The sequence below is a fragment of the Amblyomma mixtum genome, chromosome 2, assembly GCF_055824585.1.
Source record: "Amblyomma mixtum isolate Tamu chromosome 2, ASM5582458v1, whole genome shotgun sequence".
NCBI classification, from domain to species: Eukaryota; Metazoa; Arthropoda; class Arachnida; order Ixodida; family Ixodidae; genus Amblyomma; species Amblyomma mixtum.
The window spans coordinates 244,429,591-244,455,630 of record NC_143013.1 but is presented as its reverse complement, the minus strand read 5'-3'; the positions used below and the strand labels follow the sequence as shown (position 1 = coordinate 244,455,630).

The 26,040-nt window shown below is 44.5% G+C and overlaps 1 protein-coding gene across 3 annotated transcripts in view; it reads right to left on the bottom strand.

The window, feature by feature from the left end:
* pcm (5'-3' exoribonuclease pacman) overlaps positions 1-26,040 on the bottom strand; it is a 67,821-nt gene that overhangs the window by 8,483 nt on the left and 33,298 nt on the right. The window contains exons 23-36 of one of the 3 annotated variants that reach the window (XM_089573434.1): positions 24,710-24,823; positions 24,455-24,553; positions 22,496-22,675; positions 19,720-19,802; positions 19,530-19,613; positions 16,506-16,641; positions 15,826-16,015; positions 13,887-14,092; positions 12,101-12,232; positions 8,959-9,133; positions 7,245-7,305; positions 4,113-4,194; positions 1,688-1,810; positions 1,273-1,321 (exon numbers count right to left, since the gene is read on the bottom strand). In XM_089573434.1, coding sequence (XP_089429560.1) covers positions 1,273-1,321; positions 1,688-1,810; positions 4,113-4,194; positions 7,245-7,305; positions 8,959-9,133; positions 12,101-12,232; positions 13,887-14,092; positions 15,826-16,015; positions 16,506-16,641; positions 19,530-19,613; positions 19,720-19,802; positions 22,496-22,675; positions 24,455-24,553; positions 24,710-24,823 — 1,714 coding nt within the window. The remainder of the gene's footprint in view (positions 1-1,272; positions 1,322-1,687; positions 1,811-4,112; positions 4,195-7,244; positions 7,306-8,958; positions 9,134-12,100; positions 12,233-13,886; positions 14,093-15,825; positions 16,016-16,505; positions 16,642-19,529; positions 19,614-19,719; positions 19,803-22,495; positions 22,676-24,454; positions 24,554-24,709; positions 24,824-26,040) is intronic. The other 2 variants (XM_089573435.1, XM_089573436.1) reach the window with 2 other exon arrangements.

Genomic DNA, 26,040 nt, shown 5'->3' with positions numbered 1-26,040 from the left:
CAGGTCAGCAGCCGAGCGCTGTAACCACTGAGCCACCATGGCGGCTACAACAGTCTACTGGAAAGGTCTATGGAGGTCTCAGAAGGAGTGGAGAAGCTGCTACTGTCGTTTGAAGCATTGGTGTAAGGATTATTGTCATTTGAAGCCAAAGCATGGACTGCGATGGGCTCCGATGGGAGCGCAGCTGACTAACCACCAGAAAGTCGACTAACGCATGATGAGGAGAGAATACTGCACTCGACTTTTCTTATTTTCGCTTGTCAGAGAAGTGTTACACTGCCAGTTCTAAATTGTGGTAGTTTCCGTTTGACTGGTACCTGGCCGGCAATTGAGTGCTCTCTACATTGTCTTAGAGCTACACATAAAAACCTTGTGCTTGCGCATAATAAGCATCAGCTGATAATGTTTGCTGCAAGCACCATGATAATGAAGGCAGTGCCCACACTTCTGCCACCATAAGTGTGTTCATTTTTCTTTTTGCTGCGCTGTAACACAGGGCACTTAGTTGTTGTAAAGCGCCTGGTACTCAGAAATAAAGTGGTCCTCAGTTTTAAAAAGAAAAGCAATAGAGGGTAGTGAAATTCGATGAAATCTACCCAAGTTTCCTCAGATCCACAAAGAAAATACAAAATATATCACTGGGTTCCTGAATGGTTTGGTTGGTTTATGGGGTTTAACGTCCCAAAGCGACTAAGGCTATGAGAGACGCCGTAGTGGAGGGCTCCGGAAATTTCGACCACCTGGGGATCTTTAACGTGCACTGACATCGCACAGTACATGGGCCTCTAGAATTTCTCCTCCAAAGAAATTCTAGCCGCCGCGGCCGGGATCGAACCCGCGTCTTTTGGGTCAGCAGCCGAGCACCATAACCGCTGAGCCACCGCGGCGGCTTGGGTTCCTGAATGAGAGCAGCCACAGCTACCAATCCATTGAATTCATATTTGTATACTTTTCTGAAAACTCTGTGCCAGGCCAAAGTTAATGAAGTGCGGCAAACAAGGTGACAGTTTTGATTTCAAGGAGAGCTTTAACCATGGCAACTGAAGAGGCTGGCAGTGATCTGGGTGTCACAATCCAATCAGCATTGTAACGTGGTCTGTTGCCACCAGCCTTTGCATTGATTGTACAGTAGAGCAAAGCACGGCTCAATTACCAGTGGAAAAACTGAGTGCTCCCATCAAATTTTTTGAGGCCTCTGAACAGGCACCTCAAAGGTATTGCTACAGTCCAGAAACCAGCTGCAAAAAAAAAAAAAAAAGCAAAGAGACTAACCTGCTAATGGCGTCTGTTCCATTGCCTGGGTTGGAGCAGCAGCCTTTTTCTGCATCAAAATGCATCCCAAACACACTCAGCTATGATTACAAAAGAGACATAAAAGCATTTCCCATTTCAATAAGTCTTAATTCAAGTCACTATAAAAGTGCAAAAGACTATGTCACCAAGGATGCATTGGTCTGTGAGATTAAGTTTGTTCAGTGAACCCTCGTTAAGGGGAAACAAGATTCTCGAAATAGCAACAACAAAAAAAAAAAAACGAAAATTTACCTAAACAGTTTCAAGGTCTAATTTGACCTCCGACTATTAAAATCGATGTACATGATGCTTCAGAAGCTGGCGCTCTTCTCAAAATCCCAGCATTATTCACCACCGTAAAATACCCTGGGGACGTCCGCACAAAAACACTTACCGCAACAAATGCAAGGGCCTGCTGGGCCGCATCTTGCAGTGCAGAGTTCTTGTTGTCCATGCAGGCACTGGCAAACTTCTCTCCACTGGGAAGGGTGACGAAGGCCTTGAACTTCTTCGGAGGCTACGAGAGAGAGAGAGAACGCATCCGCACCAGACACGCTGTGACCCAACGGTTGACAGGACCACTGCAAATGAAATGCTCGCACCAACACTCCTGGTACAGCGCTGGGCGTGAGCAGCACGTTGGTTATGAGGAAAATAGCTAGTTACACGAACTTGTGTACAGCCCTTGTTTTAAACCTTTGAGGGTCGAATTATTTTGAAGAAAACTTTCCCAGGTGGTCAAATTACTTTATTGCGGATCTTGAATCTACAAAATGTATATAATCGAGAATAAATAGTAAAAAAAAATTAGGAACAGTACTTTGGTGACAGCATCACTAACAGCTGGAAAATGTTCAATAGAATAGAATAGCAACGGTGATAAGCAAGCTAAGAGCAGCACCAATAAAGATAGAAATCAACTTTCGCCGCCTCTGCAAAACAGTGCCCACAAAGAGAAAACACGTTTCGCGCGACTCCGTTGCGATCCCGCGGCGGAATCGAAACCGCGTAGGCGCGTTGCCACAGAGGGCGAGAATACCTCGCGAGCAACGGTGATAAGCAAGCTAAGAGCAGCGCCAATAAAGATAGAAATCAACTTCGGCAGCCCCTACAAGATAGTGCTGACAAAAAGAAAACACAAATTTCGCGTGACTCCGTTGCGATCACGCGGCGAAACCAAAACTACAAAAGGGGTGTTGCCGCAGTCTGTGCCGCCGCGCTAAAGCTAGACATAAGTTCTGCTTATCTCCGTAAGAAGGCAGCACAAAATTCAAACACTTCTTGTAAGTCCTAAGAGGTGGCAGCACCCCCCAGTGAGCACGCACTGTTCTTTTGGCGCAAAATTTCAAACGGAAGATTGAAACCGTACCCGTACGGCAAAGACCTTGTGGGACAGAAAACTGCCGCCGTACATATACGGCAAAAACCTTCAAAGGGTTAAACAAGGACAGTGCCTCAAGGAAGAAACACGGAACACGCAGAACATTTTGATCATGTCACGACATCATAACTACAATAACACCTAGTTGAACGTTCCCGATTGATACGATTTCCTGACTTGTACACGCAGAATCGTGGACACTAGAAATGTTCCATAGAGTTACACTACATTCCTCCCAGTTAATACGCTCGGGGATAACGCAATTGCCAAGCTACTGTGTTCAAAATTTCGCCAAATCATGGTCGTATAATATGTTTATTGACCAACCACACATGCACAGACTTGCAAGGGGGCCGAACCTGAGGACACGTGATATCAAGAGCTGAAATGCAGCGGCAGTCATCCGCCACGGTGGCTTCTCTGCAGTGCTCAGGTGCGAGGATGCAAAGCATCACCACCACCAACAACAACAAAAATAACGCGCTAGCATTCAAGAGAGCCGTTTTTGCGGAGACACAACATGAGGAAACAGAAACGCTGGGGTTTCTCCACAGTGCATAGGGGCAAAGAGGCGAGGCATCTATGAACTGCAGCAATGCGCTCACATACGAGCGGGCCACGGGCAGAAACGATGCAACAGTCAGCCGTTGCAGTGGCTTCCTCACAGTACTTAGGTGTGAAGGGGGCAAAGCATTCAAAAACGACGAGGAAGGGATTTTGGTTACTTTCGTCATTGCCATCGGCGGACTGAATGCGTTACGAAGTTCCTTCCGCGCTTAAGACAGCACGAACACGGAGTGAATTCTGCGAGCACTAGAAAAGGATCTGTTCAGATCCTGCACCAAGCAGTGCCGACTGACATTTCTATGAAGTGAAATTGTCAATCAATGCCTTTGTACCTCATTCAACAGTTACATTTTTCGAAATTAGGTGGCTTGGATCATACTTTTTTCCCAGATAATCTGTTTTTTTCTGCAATTATTTTTAGATGTGTCAACAAGGCTCTACCATATATAATTTTGAAAAATGTTCCTGTATGCATCAAAATGTGACATGAATTGATCAGAAATGCACATGCATTTTAAAGCTCAGCATAATGAAGCCAGCAAAACCTACAGTTTACTTTGTAACGCTGAAATTCGCATTGTTTTTTATGACATTATGACGCCCCGAAAGGACATTGCAATTCTGTTTTAGGCCTCAATTTGGCTTCGCTTTCTGCACTGGCAGACAGAATACAGACCTCTTACGCTTCATCATAACAAAACAGCACCCCGTGTGCAAACTCGTCATAAAAACTTTTTATATGAAACAATGCCACAGAGCAAGCAGCGAAAAGAATGAAAAAAAAACCTCGGCGTCGCATTGCTGCCTACCCAGCTTGCCTGCAAAGAGCCCAGCTATGTGTTGGAGAACGTATGAGCTCCACCGCACTCACCTCTCCGTCCATTCCAATGCAGTAGTGGTCTGGCTCAGCACCCATCGTCTCCCTTGTGCGTCTCACCAGGTCCTCCATGATGCTGTGGGGAATTGAAAAGGACACTTTCTGCCACCAAGCTCTAAAGGAATGGATTTTCTGACAATCAACAATCTGGTTAAGAAACTTGCAAAATGCACAGGCATGTTATACAAAGTCCGCTCTTTACTACCTCTGAGTGTCAGACTGTTAGTTTATAATGCACTATTTCTATCTAACCTTTCATATTGTCATCTGGTGTGGGGTACAACAACATGGTCAAATACATATAGGCTACAGAAAATACAGAAAAAGGTCATTCGTATCATTGCAAATGCCCCGTTTACTGCTCACACTCAACCTCTTTTCGCATCATTAAAAGTAACTCCTATTAACGACCTATATAATCTATTGCTAAGTAAACGATATGAAAGAAAACGGAAAAATCAAGACGCATTCTTTGATATCACAGCTAACTTACGGCCCAAAGCTAATTACTACCCAACGCGTAACAATGACGTCTGGTATGTGCCATCCTTCCGTACTAATTATGGTCGTCAAATGCTGCGACATATAATTCCAATTCTTCTTAATCGGCGCAATGAGCCCTGAGGACCTAACGGTACGGATTTTTTTCTTACTGCAAGTATTTTCCCCCTTTATCCCGTTTTCTTTTGTGATTGTTATCCTTAGTTCATTTTCAGTGTCTTTGAGCGTTGCGTGTTAATCTTGCCGACTTCAACTATATATAATTTCAAGAGGATGTTCACTAATCTTTATTGAATGATATTTACCTATGCACTGTAGTCTTTTTATTGTTCTGTCCGTGTTCTGTTGCTGCCGGTTTTTATGTACGGGGGTGCGCCCCTCTGTCAAGCCAGTCATAGGCTTTTTGGGTGTACCCCCTAACATCCCTGATGTTTAAATAAAGGTATTTGTATTTGTATTTGTATTTGAACCCAACCCATGCAAAACGCATAGAAAGAGAGGAGAGGAACAAGACAAGCGAGGTGCTCGTCATGTGTCTCCTTTATCCTTCCTCACGCTGTTTCATTGCAGAGTACAGCTGAACCCACTTGTAACGAACGCTCGCTTAGCACGAATGAAGACGACACGACCATCACAATGTACATCAGGGCTACGGCGCCGAACCTCAGATATAACAAATGTCTACCGACAAAAAATTCAGTTAACAGCGAACACACAGGCACCAGGAAGTCGCGCTCAGCGGCAGCACGCTGGGCAGTCTTCGTCGTGGTCCTACACAAACACTGATATTGTTCCAGCTTTTCGTGCGAACACCACGAAAAGGGTGCAGCTTATGTGAAGAAAAGACAAGACTAGAAGTTAACTGCATTTTTCCGTGTGTTGCTCTGTGCTTTCTATTCTTAAAGACAGTCCTTCGCCGGTGCACGTCACCACCTCTCAGCGTGGAACGTTTCTTGTGCACGAAAAGTGGCTGCTGTCGCTGAAACCGCGCACTTCACTGCTGTGATCTTCTGCGAAAGGCAGCCACCTAAACGTATGCTCCATAGACGCAGATGACCACATTTCTGGGTACAAATTTTGCGTCTAACTGATATATGCCCCAAGTTAACTGCATTTTATCGTGTGTTGCTCTGTGCTTTCTACTCTTAAAGACAGTCCTTCGCCGGTGCACGTCACCACCTCTCAGCGTGGAACGTTTCTTGTGCACGAAAAGTGGCTGCTGTCGCTGAAACCGCGCACCTCACTGCTGTGATCTTCTGAGAAAGGCAGCCACCAAGATGTATGCACCATAGACGCAGATGACCATATTTGTGGGTACAAATTTTGCGTCTAACTGATATATGCCCCGTACTTAAAAATGGCTTTTCATCGCGTGATGCACTGGGCCCGAACTCATGGTGCCGATTGTTCCGCAGATTGCGAAGCATGAAAATATGCCGACCGACGCGGGAATGTGGCCAGGTTGATGGCTATTCGCAGGTATCATGTAGACAGAGCACCAAAAAAGTCCGTCTTGTGGTTGTCATTTATGTCATGACCAGTCCACTTACTGCGAACATCCGGATATAACGGACAAATGGTGTGTAACAATCATGTTTGTTATATGCAGGCATGGAAACATTGCAGGATGTCATTTACTCATTTAATCAGGATTCACTTTTGTCAAATTCATGCTGGGTGAGCCAGTATACTTTCTTTTTGCTTAACCCTTTCAGGCGCCATTTTCTGTTTTTACTGAAATCAATTATTTTTTCACCTAAGTAGTATATTCAGGCCTCAAGAAAGGGAATTTGTTAGTTCTTGAGTGAAAGACCAGCAGGTCAGTTCTTACAACAATGTGGACAATTCTGTACAAAGTGTCAGATTTGTTAGAAATAATACCATCGAAATGTTCTTGTGTGTCAGGTAGACACCCTAGAGAATGTGGAATTACTTTGTGTTTCGGAGATGCATATTACGCTCGAAACTGAGCAAAAATCATCGATGTTTTCACTCCCGGCAAAATCTGTCTGCACAGAAACGACGGACAAAGTGCTACCTAGCTCACTGTTATGTAAACTATTATTTACTGCGTTTGCTACATGGTACCAAAAACAACTTATTTGCAACAAGAAGGGTACTCAATTTGACTGAAATAATGAAATCACTGTTAAGTGCTCCATTTTGTCAGAAAAAGCTGTAAGTTTGCCGCTTACGCAATTGTGTACAAAGTGCCTGAAAGGGTTAAGAAAAAAAAAAATTGGTTAAGTTTTCACTGCTTAGTCCATGCATTCAATTAGCTCTCCGCGTTAGTGGCTCGTGTTAAAGGGTTGTTCAGGCCCCTCTGAATAATTTTAAATTCTGACAGACATGCTCACATTTTTTTTTTTTTTTTTGTACAAACAGTTCCTTGTATGGCTTCTAAAACATGACAGGCATAGCCATGTAGCACTTCCCCAGAACAGAAATTTGGCCAAGTTGGTTTGGTTCCATTACAAAACAGTGCGAGTTGATGCCCACAAAAGACAAGTGAACGACATAATCAGCACAGTGTTGGTGGTGCCTTTCATTCCATCTTTTGTCTTGTTGCTATGCAATTCTTGTGTCCTCATCAATGGGTACCGAAGGTAATGGGGGCAGACATACCTTGCTGATGATGCTGATGGGGAAACCATGGCACTTCCCTGCTGCTCATGGCTTTTTGCCCCTGCAGACACCACAGAGCAAGATCACTAATCTCCACCACCAACCGTGTTAATGCAAGCGACAACTAGCAGGCTGACACCGCTAGAGAAGTGCACTGCATACATGTAACACCATTGCAAAAAGGTTATTAACAGTGCAGAAGAGCACTGTTACAAAAGAAGCGTGCAGCATACTCCCAATGTGCTGCAAAGTGTGAAAATTCCTTTGACCTGGTGATAATAAGAGGCGCATTAGCAGGGAGTTGGTGGTAAGACAATAAGACCAGAACCATTGCGCTGGAGCAAAAAATTTTTGCTGCATGACCAACATCTAGGATGTCAAGCAATTAAACGTGTGTGAACATTCCAATTTCTAATAGTAACCAATCGAAAAATTTGAGTAACTTGAAGCAAAATGATTCGACCAATTAGTATTCCACTCTCGAATATTCATTATGTATTCAAATTATCAAATCAAACAGCAATTAGTCAAATACTTTTATTCAATTTCTGAACATCTATTATTAAGAGTTCTCAAAAATATTTTAAGCTCCAAACAACGAGCAGCTCGTTCATCCCCTCTGAGAGTGACTTTACCAAGTTCAAATATTGGCTGCCATTCAACATGCCTATGCTAGGCTGCACCGAATGGCTCCAATTATAGTTTTCAATATGTGTCAAAATGTGCCACACAGCTTGCACATAGGTGGTGTGGTTCTTTCCACAAAGCATGCTTGCTGCTACATCTGCAGCCAATTGCCACAATGCGAAGGGTGCATGAAGATTATACCCTACCGCTGTTATGTGTGCTGCATTTGAAAGTCATAATTGTTACAGTTTCGTTTTCATGTTTGTGTTGTGGCGCCACCCGGTGCCGACGGGATAGAACTTGCGAGGCAGCAAGACAATAAAAAGGACACAGCTCTAGGAGCAGTTGTTCGTTGCGCAGTGGAGCGCGTGCATCATCGTCCGTTTCTTCGAGCCTAGCCGTTGACGGCGACCGCCGAGCCGGTCCGCCTCTCGGCATTGCTCGGTCCACCAACTCGTTACAATAATAATACATAATCAAATGACAAGCCTATGTAACAACACTGAAAAAAATATACAGAGTGAAATGTGCACATGAACTATAAATAAGTGAAGTCAAAACATCTGCCTTACACATAAGTCATCTTTTTATGCTCTCAGTGGTTTTGGCTTTGCATGGCTGACTGCTCCAACAAATGTGCTACTAAGCAGAAAATAGGTACGGTATGCAGGGTGTAACGTCTCAAAACTTCATGCGGGCCATGCTGGATGCTGTAGCTGAGGGCTCCAGATTATAATTTCAAAGCACCTGGGATTCTTCAACGCGCACTGACATCGTGCAGCGCACAGGCATTTTTGCACTGCACCCCCACGGAAGCACGGACGCAGTGGTCGGGATTTGATCCTGTAACCAAACTTTCATTATTCTGCAGGCAGCACTCAACACTCAATTCAGGCCGAAATTTCACAATTCACACAAGCCTCTCTAAAGAGCGAGTGCAACACGCTGGCTATGCAAGTAGGTGAAATCGCATGCCTTGGTATTTGCTGGTGTGTGTAAACAGCTAATGGTGTGCAACTACTTGGGGATGAAAAAAAAAAAAAAGTGGCGGCAAAGCCAAAGACTTCCTTCAAGTCGTCCCACTCACCCTTGAAGAGCTCGTCCAGCGACAGAGGAGTGCCCTGGTTGTGCTGCGAGGACGATGGCTGCTGCGCTGGTGGTGGCACACTGCTGGGCATCTGAGTTGTGGCCTTCTGCAGCCCCAGCCACAGGGAGGCAAAGTCTGAGCTGCTTTCCTTGGACACCTCGGACGAAGGCGATGACTGAGAATTCAGAAAAAAAAAGAGAGAGAGAAAGCTATACGCACACGAAAATGCAAGTGCCCCTCTTAACTACTCCTGAAGCAGAAATCAGTAATGCCAGCTACTCAAACTGTTTTTAAAAACATCGCTCACAAAGCCAGGTCAGAGCTGCTGGCTAGCTCACTCTAAAGCCTTATACACAGGCAGCATTTGATCGCGGGTGGAATTGGATACTAATACCAATAGCCACTGTGTAACCTTCTCTATCCGAAACTAAGAGCCGTCTCATCCACAGCAATCCTGGACACAAAAAGTAAAAATTTTGTAGCTTATCGTGCTGAGTGCCATCCATAGCGAGGATGATTAAAAGCCTGATGCTTTTCCTGTGTATTCTTTTAAAAGCCAAATTGCCCTCTAGGCAGCTTATGGCGGCTTGGTTTGTTTCTACACTGTACAGAACTACATTGCCCTGTACACACTGTGTGCTGAGCCTACCCAAAGACAATTGGGAAAATATGGCGCCCAAGCTCGTCAATCGTCAAAACTCGTCGCCAAACATTCCTCCCAACTGTGCAAGGTTCAAGCACGCACCAGTATAAATAATTTAGTAAAAAAAAAAAACCACTTGTGACTGTCCTCATCAGCTGTGCAAGAGGCCACTACCCACAGTGCTCATGCTTGCAACTTTGGAGTGAATTCTGTTGGTCCCCTTTAACTCTTTCGCTACCGCAGAAAAATGGACGATTTGGAGTGTACGGAAAGAAAAATTTTTTTCACAAGAACTAATACACCCAGCACATATTGCAATGCATGAAATTGTAGCTTATTAGTTACACTTCTGAATGAAACAAACAGAAGAGTTGTGTGTGCGAAAGTAAATGAACATTTATTTGTGAAATTTGCTAAAAACAAAAAAAAGTATATAGCAAAAACAAAAATTACCGGCTACACTAAGCCACAACTTGATTAGAGGAAAACTGGAATATACAAACTGTTGCACATGTTTATAGCTGTCATTATTCATAGTTTCAGCTATGAGAAAAATTTACTGCACTTTCCATGGCCTGTCAAGTCAGGGGTCATGACTGTGGTGCCACTGTGTAGAGCAATCAGGGGTGAAGATGTGAAGCAGAGGTAGACTGACAGGTGCTTCACATAAGGTTTTATTTTTGTTCCTCCCTTGTTCTCTGAAAGCCGAGCTTGCAGTTTCTTCTTTCTTTAATTTTTTTCGGTTGGTGTTGAATGGATTCTATGGGAGGATTGGGGCATGGACTTCATTTCCCTCATCATACCCGAAGATTTCTTGAATGAGCTGCTCCCTGAAAGCCAGCTGATAAAATTTGGCATTTTAGGCAAGCTCTAAAACATCAGAATCAATGAAATAAGTTTTAGAGATGTGGTTCGCAAGCCAGGACTTTCCAAGTGTTGCCAATAGATGCTGCCGCCACTGAATCATCCGGGTCCGTTACGTGCAAAAAACAAACAAACAAAAAAAGCGAAAAACCAATTTTGAGAAATGATTTTTGATGGCAGAGGGCCAGAATAGATTATTCTGGTATTTCAGTAGAAATAAAGTCGCGGCAGGTCAACAATTCCAATGTATATGATGATTCCAATGAACATCAGCATCTCCAACAGATTCACGTCTTCCCATGAGCCGTCACGCCGAACTTGCTGAAAATCTTCATCCATGCATACTTATTAGTGTTTCCGCACACGGTCTTCATCATTTCCGTCGTGAAGAGCATCAAAAAAAGTCGAGAAGTCGAGCTAATCTCCGAGCGTCGCTCCGCAGCGATGTGCCGATATGGACACCTAGCTGTCGTCTTGGTTGAAAAACGCGATGCGACCTTGAGCATTTGGCAAACTGCCTTCGCCATACGTTGTCAAGACCCTGAAGCACAAAAATAAACCACTCTCATCAATTACAAACCGTATGATCCGCAGAAAACCCACAGTGAATGAAAACAGAACTTACATGCAAGTACGCGCTGACGTTCCAGGCTCCCGAGGCAAAGTCTCGCTGTCGAAACCGAAATCCAACGTTTGTACAGCCTTTGTCAAAAGTTTGGAGCCCAGGGGGTTTGCTTCTGAAGCACACTGTCTGGTTCGTAATGCATCTCCAGCGCTCCAAATTTGATGAAGGTAAGAAGATTTCTAGTCCTGCCTCCTCCAATGGGTAGGACTACCACGAATGCTACAGGAGTCCCACTACAAGGCTTAGAAGCAAACCCCCTGGGCTCTAAACTTTTGACAAAGACTGTACATTGTTGCCCGACTAATAACCGCTGCTTTCGTCGCAAAAAACGAAACCGAAACCGGCCGACGTACTCGGTGTCAGCTTTCGTTTTCGAGGAGCGCGCGGCGACGCGGATGCCATTTTCTCCGGCTGACGCCGCTGCGGCCTCTCAAAGTTTTATTTTTCTCGGCACCCCCTCATGTCAAAACACTGAAGCCAAGGCTGCAATCGAAAGAGCAGTTGTTGAGCTCGCTAGCCAGATGGCGGAGCACGTACACGACTCTCCAAAATGAGCTTTTTTGCGCGGGCGATTTGAATCGATCATATGCGATCGATGGCCTATGGCGCGGTAGCGAAAGAGTTAAGATGCCATCATGATACCACAAAATGGCCACTGCTGCGACAGCACAGGAAACAAAAGGAGCATGGGAAAGTCTACGAACAGGACCCTGTTCCCCCATTAAACGTTTCAATGTCAAGAAAATCATGAAAATTCCTGTAGGCTTTGACTCACATTGTACACAGTCCTGAAATAACTACAAAGATGGCTGCAAAAGCTAAAAAGATATGGAGGTTGTGGAGAAACTAAGCCACAAAACTTTATGGCACACCAATAAGCGCAAACTTCAATGTTCAGCTGTAGGCAGTGACAAACTTTTTGCAACACATGTTCTTTTTGCAACGTGTGTAGTATAGCTGGCTCAACTTCCCACCTTCCCACACGGCAGCACTCGCAATGTGAAACCTACCTGGCTCACCTTTTGTGCCTCGAAGGGAGAGTTTGGAGAGTGGTGGAACCTGTTCCTCGGCTGCCGACGTTGCGGAGACAGCTCCTGCCAGCCATTGTCCAGGTTTGCCCTCGGCCTGCCTCCGCCCATTGCCTAATCCCGGAAGGAAACATGGGAGAAGGGGGCCAGCCAAAATACAGCTGAACAACCACTACCATCTACCTTCCACGGCACTGAAACATTTCAGCCCCCACAGTGAATGCCCACAAGGTTTTTCATGCTTCCCATCTCTCAACATCCCAACTGGATCAAGCTCAAATTCCACAGACTGGTGATCTCCAAATGCATACATAGCACCAACGGCAGAAGCACTACTTTTCCTGCTGCTGGCAAAACAAAACAAAAAAACCAATTGTGAAAGAAAAAGAAATTCATTTTTAAATAAATGGCTCATTAGAACACTATCCTGTTTTTTTTTTCTTCTGTTATGTCTCTCAGTAACTCTTGTCGACAAACACGATTGCACAGCAGTCGGAGAAATGCCTGCCTTCTCAATAAGTGCAGGTTGCATTTGGGCTTCAGCCAAAGCCTGGGTAAGACATGCAGGAATTTAATAAAGGAATAGCTATGGGGGTGGTGTGTTTACCTGTGTGCACCACTGTCCGACCCCCTGCTTTCTTGCGCCCTCTCTCACATGGCGACGCCAATACGGTATAATACAAGACAGAATCCACACATGTTCAACAAAAAGTACATGCTCTGTCAATATCCATTTTTACAGTGCTAGCTGTTACTGAGAAGCTGTCCAATGATCGCATCGTCCACATGAAATGAAATGATATTACTGGTCCCGTGACCACATACAGCACATTCTACAATGCTTGACAGGATCTGTTTAACTCCCTGAGTCAGCAGGCGTTGCGTTTATGGACAAGCAGAATAAACGCCAACCACTTAGGATAAACATTTTTTCTGTCATGCAACTATAACACATCTAGATACCTGATATCAATTTTTCTTTCATCTGAAATTCGTGCTGCCTTATACCTGTAAACAAGGGGAACTCATATGAGACCTAGCTGTGCAAATTTTCCAACTGTGCTACCTGGAGACCAGCCTGTGTGACCTCATTAAGCTGCCATGGCCTCTTTGCTAATGCGATGGGGTCATGCTTGGTAGCAACAATCTTCCGCACTGGCAATGTGCTGAGATCTGTCATCATACAGCGTTCTCATGATGTGCGTGAATACATCAAAAGTAACAAAATGAAACCTGCAGCAATGTTCACTGAAAATTATACGAACTTCAGCAGTGTATACTAGCAGTATACGAACTTCAGCAGTGTCAACGGTGACAGCAGGCAGACCTGCTTCAAACATCAATGCTGTTCATTGGGCGATCTTATGCCCGCAAACAGAAACAACTCAGTGAAGGCAATACTAATAGCAAGTGTGCTCGGCAGTCGTTGAAAGATTGAATCACCACTGCTCTTGGTCGCACATGTTTTAAAGGTAGTGAAGGACTTTCCAGCCGAGGCACACAAAGTGCCTATGTCACAGATGCAGTTGGCAGTGGCTACAATCTCATCAGATAAGTTTGGTCACTTCTTGCATCACAAACAAAGTGATAAGGACACCTGCCAGCAAATTCAAGACTGAACAGGCAGTTTCAGGGCAATATGCATGGCATTCGAAATTGTATCAGATGATGTTAAAACTCGTATTATACTTTGAACGACTATTGCTGCAAATTTTTAGGCACTGTGTCTGCCCCGCATGACCATTTGGATTCGCTCAATGCAACTCACCTGAGCATATGTTTCAGGCTGCTGCTGGCGACGTGCGGGCACCTGGTAGAGCTGCTGGCTGCGCTGGCCCCGACTGCCATGCGACAGGTTCACCAGGAACAGGGTGGAGAGGCGGTAGCCCCGGTGTGCCGAGCACCGCAGTGCCAGGCCACCGGCAAACGTCTCGTCAAACACGACCTCGCACATCTGCGGCTCATTCTCCTCCTCTGCACCCCCACAAGAGCAACAATTGTCAGCTGGAGACTTTTGCCATGCCCAGGTCGTGCTCTTCATCGTGCTCGTCGTTCTTGTATTTTGTAATCGTATTTACACACCTTTGGTTGTCTTTATGTGCTTCTCCCCTGTCCACTAAGGGTAAATAAAATGAACTGATGAACCACAGGACAAGAAACCCGTTCCACTGATCGTCAATTAGACCACCATCAGGTGCCTACACCGGGTGCCGCCACTGGCGATGGACAGGGCTGAACTAACTTCCCAAGTAGAGTTAGAATGCAGGCCCGGTTGATACAGCTTTGCAGCTAGCTGGACACATGAACAGCATCTCTAGTGGCCAAGAAGTCAAGACGATTGTTAAAGTGAGATCAATGACAAGTCACCCTCAAGGATCATTCAGTAAAAGGCAAGTCTCAAGGTACCTCCCATTAAGGGAGGACCCTGGTCTTGAAAAAAAAAAAAAAAAAATTATTAAAGAAGTCACAGTTATGAAATTTTCAGGCCACATGTATTTTTGTGCGCTGATTCTAGATATGTCATTTAATTTCGTGTAAAACATTTCCTTGAGCACTTGTGCAATTTTTATGCAAGTACTTTGGGAAAAGTTTTGCAGAAAATTTGCTGCAGGAAACTCGCTGAAATGCATGCCATTGGGATCTCTTGACACCAAGGAATGCAATAAGGGTAAAATTATCATCCTGGCTATCATAGAACATGAGTTATAGAGTTTTGAAGTTGTTGCTTCAGAAATGAGAAGAAAAGTGTGTATTCCTGTTTCAGAAGTGGCAGCTTCAGTACCCTTACAACTCATGTTCTATGATAGCCAGGATGATAATTTTACCCTTGATGCATTCCTTGGTGTCAAGAGAACCCAATGGCATGCATTTGAACGAGTTTCCTGCAGCAAATTTTCTCCAAAACTTTTCCCAAAATACTTGCATAGAAATTGTACAAGTGCTCAAGGAATTGTTTTACAAGAAATTAAATGACATATCTAAAATGAGCACACAAAAATACATGTGGCCTGAAAATTTCATTACTATATCTCGATTAATAAAATTTTGTTTTCAAGACCAGGGTACCCCCCTTAAAGGTGCACTGAAGAGGAATCTGAACTCGTCTTTTTGCCGCGGGAACTCGTTCTACACGTTCCGAGCATTCTTAGAAACTTCGATTTATTGCCCTGTGTGGTCGATCTCCCTAATTAAATCGAATTAACGTCTGGCTCCCGCCTTTTTTCGTTTGAATTCTCCCCGTACGGTGGGCGGAGTCGACCAATGCGTGGAGTGCCTTTCACCCAGTCCCGTGGCGGCTTGCCGCTCTGCCATCGGCAGAGTAATACGTAGTAATCCGTAGCAGCAAATAGTCATGGCGTATTTTTATTTCTGCGGGCTTATTTTGCAGCTAAATTATCTGCGAATGAAACTATTTATTCACGGAAACCTAAAAAACAAAATAAAGAGAAAGCAAAGCCTCCACGGAGCTGGCTGAAAGGCACTCCACGCGTTGGTCAACTCTGCCCACCGTACGGGGAGAATTCAAAAAATAAAGGCGGGAGCTGGACGTTAATTGGATTTAATTAGGGAAATCCGCCACACAGGGCAATAAGTCGCAGTTTCTTAGAATGCTCGGAACGTGTAGATCGAGTTCCCACAGCAAAAAGACCAGTTCAGATCCCTCTTCACTGCACCTTTAAAGGCACTCTGTGCATAGGCACACTCACTCGGAAGAAGACCGATGATGGTCCCTCGGTACCCCACAGGGACCACAATATTCTCGCGAACGCTGACCACTCGGTCAAACAGCTGGTAAGTGGCAGTTGAGTCAGGTGGAACCCAGCCGTACTGGATGGCTGGACGATACAGGTGTTTCGGGTGCACATCCAGGAGCACTTCCTGCGGTGGCTGCGTGTCCTGCTCCAAGTGCAAAACGCAGTGAGAAAAGAAGAAATGAAATTCAAGACTACGCCCTCAAAACTTTTAACACTTCCTGAAAAGCCTTTGGCAAGAAACTTAACGTTCAGGAGCGAAATAAAGAAAAGTGAGCATCCAGTAGCAAGAGAGAATTCTTCAATGGGAGAACTGCATTATCCCTCATTTTTTCAATGAAGAAGCCCAAGAAATACAATGCAAATAGAGCTATCAACAGCCCCCCCCCACGCCCTCTAACTTCTCCATTCAAGAGATTATCCCGTACACCTGCCCCAAGTAGCGCCTAGCTCCAATAAAAATATGGCTGTGGATTGGGCGGCTGACCCTTTCCAGCTCTCTCGGAACTTTCTATTGGGAACTATTCTTTCCCAATCCCAATCCTGATGAATCTTTTCACTGTTACAGTGCTGGTTTCTCAGAGAAGGTACAGAAAGGGGGGAGGCCAGCAGAAAGCTACCGAGACCACACTGACCTTAGCCCTGTTGACAGTCTCTTCGATGGCCTTGATAACGCCTTCGTCGAGCAGTGTTGCGCCACTTTTGATCCGTGCCACCTGGGAGCACTCCTGCTCTTTCAACCACTTGGCCACTTCTTTCACCTCTTCTTTCCTGGTTGGATAGACACAAGAGCACTGTGAGCCCCTTCTGCCAGTACAACAGTACTGAATAAAAAAATTCAGGGGGCACTTTGGCTCTCTAAAGTGCTGCAAGGCGAAAGCCTTTCCTGGCGCACTGTTTGGCATTGACTGCGAGACTGTTTGTGCTGTACTAGTGTTTTATTTGACTACACACTTTGACTACACATTACAACTACACACTCTGACTGCCGACTCTGACTGATTATTTAGCACGACTCTCTCTCTGCTTCGATGAGTTTGGTCGTATCCATGGCTCTGTTCGCAGTAATGAGGTATGCAATGTGGTCACCCATGGACGCCTTACGCCCGCTGTCGGAGCGGACGACAACTATTTTATTAGTTGTCGTGTGCTCCAAAAGGGGGCATCAGGCATCCGTGGGTGAACTCGTTACTGCGAATCCGTGCACTATGACGTCATAACCATTTCGGCCAACCGAAAAGCGTGACACCTCTGCTGACAACCTTCTGTCGACAATGATGAGGCATTAAAGGCTTTCGCCTTAAAACAGCTTGAAGTGCACATTAGCAGTAGCACATACGTTAGAAGGGCTATTAAAAGAACCAAAAATAAAAAGCGCTCTGTCCACACAGCCTGATGACACAACAGGCTACTAGCAGTATATACATTACAGAGGCCCAGAAAAAGAATGAAAAACAACAGTGCCCTACTTGCACCTGAGTAATTTTGTCAAAGCCCACCAGGGAGATTGAAATATTTGAATAACTTGAGAATGAAGCGAGACAAAAAAGGCAAGCCCAAAACATTGTTAAACCGCGTGCAGCACTTTTATTTAGAGTTGCCATCATCGCACTCAACAACGCTGCGATCGATGTTCAGTGACTAACCCTCCTGCAGCAGGCTCTCATTTGGACTTGTTTTGCAAGCTGCACCATTGCCGGTTGCCCGAATTTCAGTCACACCAGATTCGATGTCCTTACACCTCCCTTATGTAACCGTTGCCATTACTCGGTGGTTTTATACTCCTGACATTCTCAGCACGCATGAGGGCGTTGGCCAAGATTGGATACATCAGGTTAACGGTGCGGCGCAGCTCTAAGGAGCATGCACAGAGGGGTAGCTCTCGGTTGAAGAGGAGCTATGAGAAGAAAAAATGCAAGGTCCAGATGGGCTATCAGGGGCTGTCACGGTGCATTTTTACAGTGATGAGTTCAGTGCAGCACGCAGTGTGCACGAAACAAACTTTACTCCATGTCACTGCTGCCACAGTCTGAGAACACCAGCACCATAAAACACTTGACAATCAGGCAATGGTGAACTGTAGATGGTTGCTCTGACCACCGTGACATCATCATGCTGTACAGTACTAAGTTGGAGAGTCACTGCTATCTCCACAGCAGTGTGTGAAGCAATGAAGGGTACTGATTAACCATCACGCTGCCTAATGTGGTCTCACGTGTGTATTAGAACCGACGCAATAGTGCATGTCTGTCGAACGCAGGTGTTCGTGCACGACACCCCAGGTCTTTGAATTAAATCGGCTGGCACAAGCTGCCAGCTTGGAATTATCCAGTAAGATTTACGTATGGGGCAACAGTAATTCTACAAATTATCTGGGATTTCGAATTAACTGATACTGAATCTTCGAGGTGTTACTGCACATAGGGAGCAGTTTATAGCAATTACTTGTGTCAAGCATCTATTCCTCCGACCAGACAAGCACGCAACAAGGAGCAATATCTTATAAGTTTATGGGGTTTAACGTCCCAAAGCGACTAAGGCTATGAGGGACGCTGTAATGAACGGCTCTGGAAATTTTGACCACCTGGGGTTCCTTAACGTGCCCTGACATCGCACAGTACACGGGCCTCTAGAATTTCGCCTCCATCGAAATTCGAGCGCCGCGGTCAGGATCGAACCCACGTCTTTCGGGTGAGCAGCTGAGCGCCGTAACCACTGAGCCACCGCGGCGGCCTCTTCAAAGTTTAGCAATTATGCTAACAATAACAGCCCAGGGGACAAACTTGGCTGCAAAATTCTCCCGCTCTTTAGTTTACACCCACTTAAAGCTTGCACAGTTAGTTGCAAAGATTTACGGCACATGGGTGCTGTAGAAAAAGTAAATTTTCACGCCGCCAAAAAGAGGACAGCGCTCATCATAAAACTCAAAGCTGCACATCTAAGACATGCAGAAATTAAGCTTCTTCATGATAGTGCAGTCCTAAATGGCAAAGTATGAGTGGACAATTACCACATGAGCCCACATATAATTCAGAAAAGTATGTCAGAATTAGCATAACTATTTCAGACTGAAATTCTTTTGAGTTGATGAGGAAGTCAGAATATTCAATTTACTGCAAGTCACAGAATAGAAGCAAAGAAATAAAGAACAAAACCATAGCCGCAAACTACAGACACGAAACGCTGAAAGAATAGCCTAAAAAATAAATTGGTTCCGCTCGAGAATGGGAGAGATGGAATTAAAACTCGCTACATCAGAGCACTTTTCTATTGCACACCACATCCTTATTCAGTAAACCTCAATGTAATCACTGGCTACTTTTCTAAACAAGAATAAACTAAACTAGCAATGTTGAAGCTGTCAGTTAGCTGTACCTGAAATTCGCCTAGATGCAATCAGGTAAGCATTCTGATCACATACACACAGAAGTTTCTGGAATGCACAAATTATAGAAACCTGAATAATCTCACTATCTAGAGACGCAACCTGATAGTGGGTTGCACTGTGCAGGCAGCTAATACTAAACACATGAAACACAACTTTAAGTACACGGCAGACAGCATGCTTACAATGCCTGGAAAGTAAGCCGTTCCATAGATTTTACATCCTGAAAATGTCCACAGGCACCTGCACATTTGAAAAACAATGCACAACATACCCAACTCCTTTCGGGTAGATATCTTCCACGGAAATTTTTTCTTGCCCCATGAAAGGAAGAATTCTCTGTACAAAACTAAAATATCTGCGGGCGAAGAAAACAAGAAACGCACAGTCAAGGAGCTGTAAGCCATGATGCAGCTTGCTGGCTGAAAAATGACACACAGCCATGATGTTCAGAGTGTACTCACTTAGCCAGGTACTGCTTGAGGACATCAAGGCACTTGGTCGAGTACAGCCAGGAGCCATCGCACTTTCTTGAGTAGCCAGGAATCTGGAAGTGCAGAGAGAAATGAAACAGCGGCCACATTTTTGTCAAGGCGATGCCTTACCAGCCATTTGAAATAAGATTCCATGACGGGAACTGCATGCTTCTTATTCTCAGTTGGAGTAAAGCATATTTACGAACAATCTTGGAACTCTTACAACAACGCTGTTTTAGCTCGACAGGCAAGCACCTGAATAGCTACACGGCTGGGAGTTTGCTCTCGAACACGGCAAGCGTGCGGCAGGTCGGAAACTCGACGTGGCCGAGAAGTGCGGCAGTTGCGTCTGTGGCGTGCCTAAATTTTCGTACGCGACTCCAGGCGCCGAGGTTTTCGTGGGCCTAAGTCGGGAACGTTTCCGGCTGGAGATGAAACTTTCCAAACAGACGTTTAAAGTGAGCATCCCTGAAGGACAGGCCACATTTTTGTCAAGGCGATGCCTTACCAGCCATTTGAAATAAGATTCCATGACAAGAACTGCATGCTTCTTATTCTCAGTTGGAGTAAAGCATATTTACGAACAATCTTGGAGCTCTTGCGCTCTATGCTGGCATTTTAGTCCTTCACTCCCATCACCTGGGGGAAAGCTCCAAAAGCTGACACTTTAGTACCAGGGGCACTAAGGGTGCGCACAGCAGATGCTCTCTTAGTATTCGACGGCGGTAAAATAGCAACAGCAAAGGTACTGCAGCCCTGTTGGCTATTCTCAAGCAGTAATAGTCTCCACCATCTGAGAGAAGTTGACTGGTGACGAGTTTCCTCTGCTCGCTGAGCAGCATAGCAAGTAAAAAAAGAAGAAAAGGAAAGTAAACAACTGGTAGAGAAAGCCTAAGAAAAGCTGAATAATGACTACGGAGGTCGTGCCTATGAAATAAACTGGTCAGCAAAGCTTGGGAAAGCAAAAAACTAGGTAATAAAGTTACTTTTTACTTTAAACTCATTTATCTCAAAACACTTTTTTTTTGTTATGATGGTAACATTATCTTCAAATCAATATGAGGCAGAAGGCCAGTTCTTTGTCTGACTTTATATGAGCATGTGGGAACATACTGAACCAAAATTAGGCAAGCGCAATGAACTGTTTTTATTTTATAGACAGAAATAACGGCAAAGACTGACTTAAACCTAGTCAGAAAAATATCATAAAAAATTAGTGTTTTAATTGTGTTACATAGTTTTGGTTCAGTGGAAAGAGCATAAAGCAACGTTAAAAATGATATAAACAGGTAGACGCTACCCCAATTGGCTGCTGAGAAAAGTGCACCAAAACGTGCTCTAAAATACATGGGAAAACTAGGGTTTACCCCGCCCCCTTAAGCATATTTCAGAAACAAGCTTCATTTTCTAGGTCCGAAATAACTCCACGCAGTTCTTCCCAGTAAAAAAATTAGCTCTGTGGCTCTTTCTGGCCATGCTGACATCTGCACGGCAGCGAGAGATGCAGAACGTTGACATGTGCCACGCTTGCACAAACTGCTTCATACAGATGCTTCGAGAGCCTGCACTGAATGCTGGTAGCTCCAGAACCACTCTTGGAGGGTTGCTTTCTTGATTTATGCACATTTCGTTACGTGTAGCCTCAAACAACATGCAAAACAGAAAAAAAAAAAAACTTTAGAGATCACTGCGGCTGCCTGCATTGGAGGAATGCGAAAGCATCGACGCCTCCTCGGCACTCGTAGCCTCTCTTTACTTCTTTTCCTCTTTGCATGTCATGGTAACCGCGTTGATCAATTATTGATTAGTTGGTTAATTAACGGTCACACGACTAATCATCAATCAATTGATTAATTATCGATTTTTTAACCTTATCGGTCGATGACTGATTACTCATTTCGTTCTTCAAATTCGACGCCTTAATTGCTTTTTCGTCCACTTACTATATACCCGTTCAAACCATTCAACCCTCCACTTCTTTTGCTTCTAATTAATTAACTAATTACTCTAAATCAATCAAGTATTTTTAATCGATTACTTTGGATTTCATTCACCAAACGCGTTTCAATCCATTTCGAACTTATGTTTTCACTCATTTGTATAATTCCCTGCTACTGCTTGCCATCCGCGCTATTTCGACATTCAATTTCAACATTTTGACTCTAATTATTGGCTGTCATTAATTACCTAATCATCTTAGTGACAACTTTTTTTTTTGCGCATCATCTTCACACCGTCTTCTGTCGATCACAACCATTTGTTTGACACTACCTCTTCTGAGAACGTCACAACTGCTGCGGACATGTTCTGCGGATGCATTTTGCGGACACATTTTGGTGACAAGACCCCACCGACATAGCCTAGAAATGCTCATTAATAAACCGGCCCAAGCAAATTACACACAGATGCTTTGGGAGCATAGCCTAGAAATGCTGGTAGCTTATTACCTATATTTCGTTACGAGTAGTCCCAAACAACATAAAAAATTATGGTGCCCCTCCATTTCACTACACCAATAAATTGGAAACGAGAACACATCACAGAATTGACAGCATGATCATTTACTTATCACAGATGGCTACGTGCCCCCGTGTATAAAACACGCAAGCATTATTAGGTGGATGTGCAAACCTTTCTCCATCATGAGCAATGTTTGCCTGCAGCTTCAATACAAATATGCATCCCCTCAATGAAAGTAAACCTGCCAAGTGTCTGTCCACAAGAGAATTAGTATTTTCATATGACAACAACTGTGAGTGCCCACCTCTTCGCATGTCTTGTTGAACTTCAGCTGCAGCCCAACGTTGACGAGTGAAGCTGACTCTGCCTCCTTGCTGTTCATCTGAATAAACACTGTGCCTGTGATGCGAGACACAAACTGCGGGTTGACCCCAAGCTGCTGTGACAGCTGATGAGCATTCATGTAGTGAACCTGGCAAAGATTCTGAAAAGAAAAGAAAAAGGGAATAGAAAAAGAATTATTGCAAACATGCACAAAGTAAATTGGTGCACTGTGTTCCACAAATCATGGGCCATGCCCAAATGTGGTTCCTGGGGAGCCCTTGGTTTCTTTGGAGTACTTTTTGAATTCCCCGAGCACCAAAATTCATGCATGCCTCAAACCCTCCCTTGCATTTAGCCACTTCATTTTGAGAACTGACCATACTGCAATTGCCTACAGCAGCCCATTTCAATGTACATGCAGTCAGTTTAAATAAATTTTAGCATGTTCTGAAAGGCCATGCATTTGAATGCTTTTTTGCATGCTTGTTAAGAAGGAAGAAACTGAATCCAAGATTTCCTCAACCAAGGTTCCTGCAAGGAGTTCCTCAACATCTTTCGGATGCTGTTGCAGTCTCCCTAAGTTACGAAGATTGTTAACCTCGCATCTATCGGTATGTTCCACTTCAATGGAGCACTAGCTGTGTTCTCTTGTCAGCATTGGCAGAGTCAATTTTACTGCCTATATTGTTATGCAGTGCCAGGTAGGGGCAATAGTTAAAAAACAAGCACTACATAGTCCTGCACGGCAAAATCACCCGTGCAGTGCAGGTGCTGCCGTGCTGCGAACGTTGACCCTTTCCTTCCCTTCCTTACTTTTCACTGCACTTTTACTAGCTTTCCTTTCTCAGTGAACCTCGCCGCCTTCTTGCTAAATTCATAGCCAGCTCTATTTCTTTTTTTCGTGCATGCCATGTGCTTTGCCTTGGCTTCTCCTCATGCATTTGAGTTTGGTGGTGAAGCCATCTCAAAAAAGCACCCTTTTATCGTCTTCAGTATCCATCTGCCTTCGTATGTTGGGCTCGCGATCTTAGACTTCGCGCCTGCCATGATGTCATCGTTCCACGGGAAGTATGTTGCCATGGCCAGTCGCTCTTTACTACAGCAGTTTCTTGTAAAAAAATCTTCACTATAAATGAAAAAAAAAGTACAGTCACCTATGGAAGGCGACATGGGACTGTAGATTTACTGTACTATATCAGAGTTCTTACTATATATGCAAGTTTACTATAGCGGGGTTCTAACGTAAGTCTTCTGTTGAAAGAGGTAGTTGGATTTGAGCAATCAATCTCAAGATGGGCATTTTTTTTTTAAGCATTCTACAGTTCACTTGAACAAAACATGACGATAACACACTAAACAAAAAGTGACGTTGTCCTGTGTACTGCTTTCCAGGCCTTTCATCTAAGAGAACAAAAAAATTATTGAAAAAGACAACTGCGTTCGGACTAGATACTGTACCTGCAATCAATCTGCTCTTACTGAGCGTTTAAAAATTTCCCCCTGGATTACATTGCTTGTAGACACCCGAACGATTCCAGGAATGTCCTCACAATCCACAAAAAGGCATCTTACGGCTCCTTTCAAAGGACTTTCAGAGATGTAAGGAGAGCGCACATGGAATGCTGAATATACAAATATGCACATGGAACATACAAGAAATAATATCCACTTAATTCTTTTCTCTCATATGCCACACTAACCCAAAGCTAACCACCAAAGCTCAGTCATTGGAACGGAGAGAGGATTTGCTGGTTCAAAATCTGCAGTAACACCAAAAGTGTCGTGGGAAGGATTTATGGCTATGGATTTGTCCAGAAAGTCTTTGTGATACATAGGTAATATTAAGAACTCAAAAACTCTATACAAACAATATGACTAGACATTAAGAAATTCACATGCAGGCAAATTACAGCACGAGAGTGGACACGTGACTCCTTACCCTTTCATTTCGGATGATGCCATCCAAATTTGGCTCTGCTGGCACTGTAAACTTGACTAGGACGCGTCCCACTTTGTTCGCTGGTTTGGCATCAACAACCTTTTGAAAAACAGAGAGAGAGAAGCAGAAAAGTAGAGACCTTCACAGTCTGCCACAAGAAATGGCAATTAGAGAACATCTTGAAGGGGCTTGAAAAATGAGACGGAGAATGCTATTCAGAATCATGTACCAAGGGTTGCCAACAGTCCACATTACCTGCCCTTCGCAACCATAGTGGGGATGGCCAACCATGAAGCAAGTCTTCCCAACAGGAAACAGCTCCTCAATCGTTTTGAACTCTTCGAAGTCTGGAGACTTTTCAGTGATGTCCTGCAGAAATGACAAGTAATCTGTGTTGTGTGCCACAGTGATCAAGGCCTCATGAGGAAGAAACAAGTTTGCAATGGTCATGCAGACACACTCAAGCACTCAGATCACAATCTGATGCCTACGGAACATTGGCATGAAAAAAAAAATAATAATAACTGACAGTTGTTTAAAGCTTTAAGGGGACACTGAGGAGAAATTGAAGTTGGCTTGTATCAATAGATGGTTTGGTTTATAGGGTTATATGTCCAAAATCGACTTAGGCTATGAGAGATGCCGTAGTGAAGGACAACGGATATTTCGACCACCTGGGGTTCTTTAACATGCACTGACATCGCACAGCACAAGAACCTCTAGAATTTCGCCTCCATCGAAATGAGACCACCACGGCCGGGATCGAACACGCGCCTCTCAGGTCAGCAGCCGAGCACCATAACCACTGAACCACCGTGCCGGCCTGCTTGTATCGATAGAATACCAGATCCTAAACACAAAAACACCATTCTTTCTGAAAACAAAGCTCCTGTAGGGTAGAAAAGAGCAAGAACTAAAATACAGGTATCGCTGCCACAGGCCAGTCTCACAAGTACAAGCGTGATAATTAAATGGGAGAAAAGACACCAGAGATCTCTGAGGCTGACAAAGGTGCATGAAGGTTACGTGTTTGATCGATACTGAAGAATATAAGTTTAGTTTTGAAACCACTAGTACACTTTCATCACACGAGGAAGATGGCAAAAAGACAACCTGAATGTTGGAAGTTAAAGAAAACCTGCAACTGGCAGCGCAACAGGCGGCCAACTGAGTTTCGGTATATTTTTGGGTGCTTCACGGCTACGCGTTCTGCATGTCCGCATGGTTTCATAACGCGCCTCGATTCACAAGGGTGGAACAGCAGAGGACCTCCAAGTGCCTAAGTGCTCGTCGGATGAAGTTCGCGCAACGGCACGCAATTGTGACAAGGGAAAAAGAGCTGCGTATCCAACGTTCAATGCGCCTCCACGTTAGCAAACGCACTGCTCAGCGTGTTTGCTTCGTCAACGTACCAAGACACTGGGCTGCATAACTAGCCCTACGAGGACTATTATTATAGAAAGCATCTCACATTGTGTGGGGTTGAGGTCGCTGAATGCAGGCCGCAGTTATTCGCAAGAACTTCGTTGTCGGAATCAGGAACGGGATTCAGCGTAATGTTGGTGCAAAACGTAAACAAAGCAACA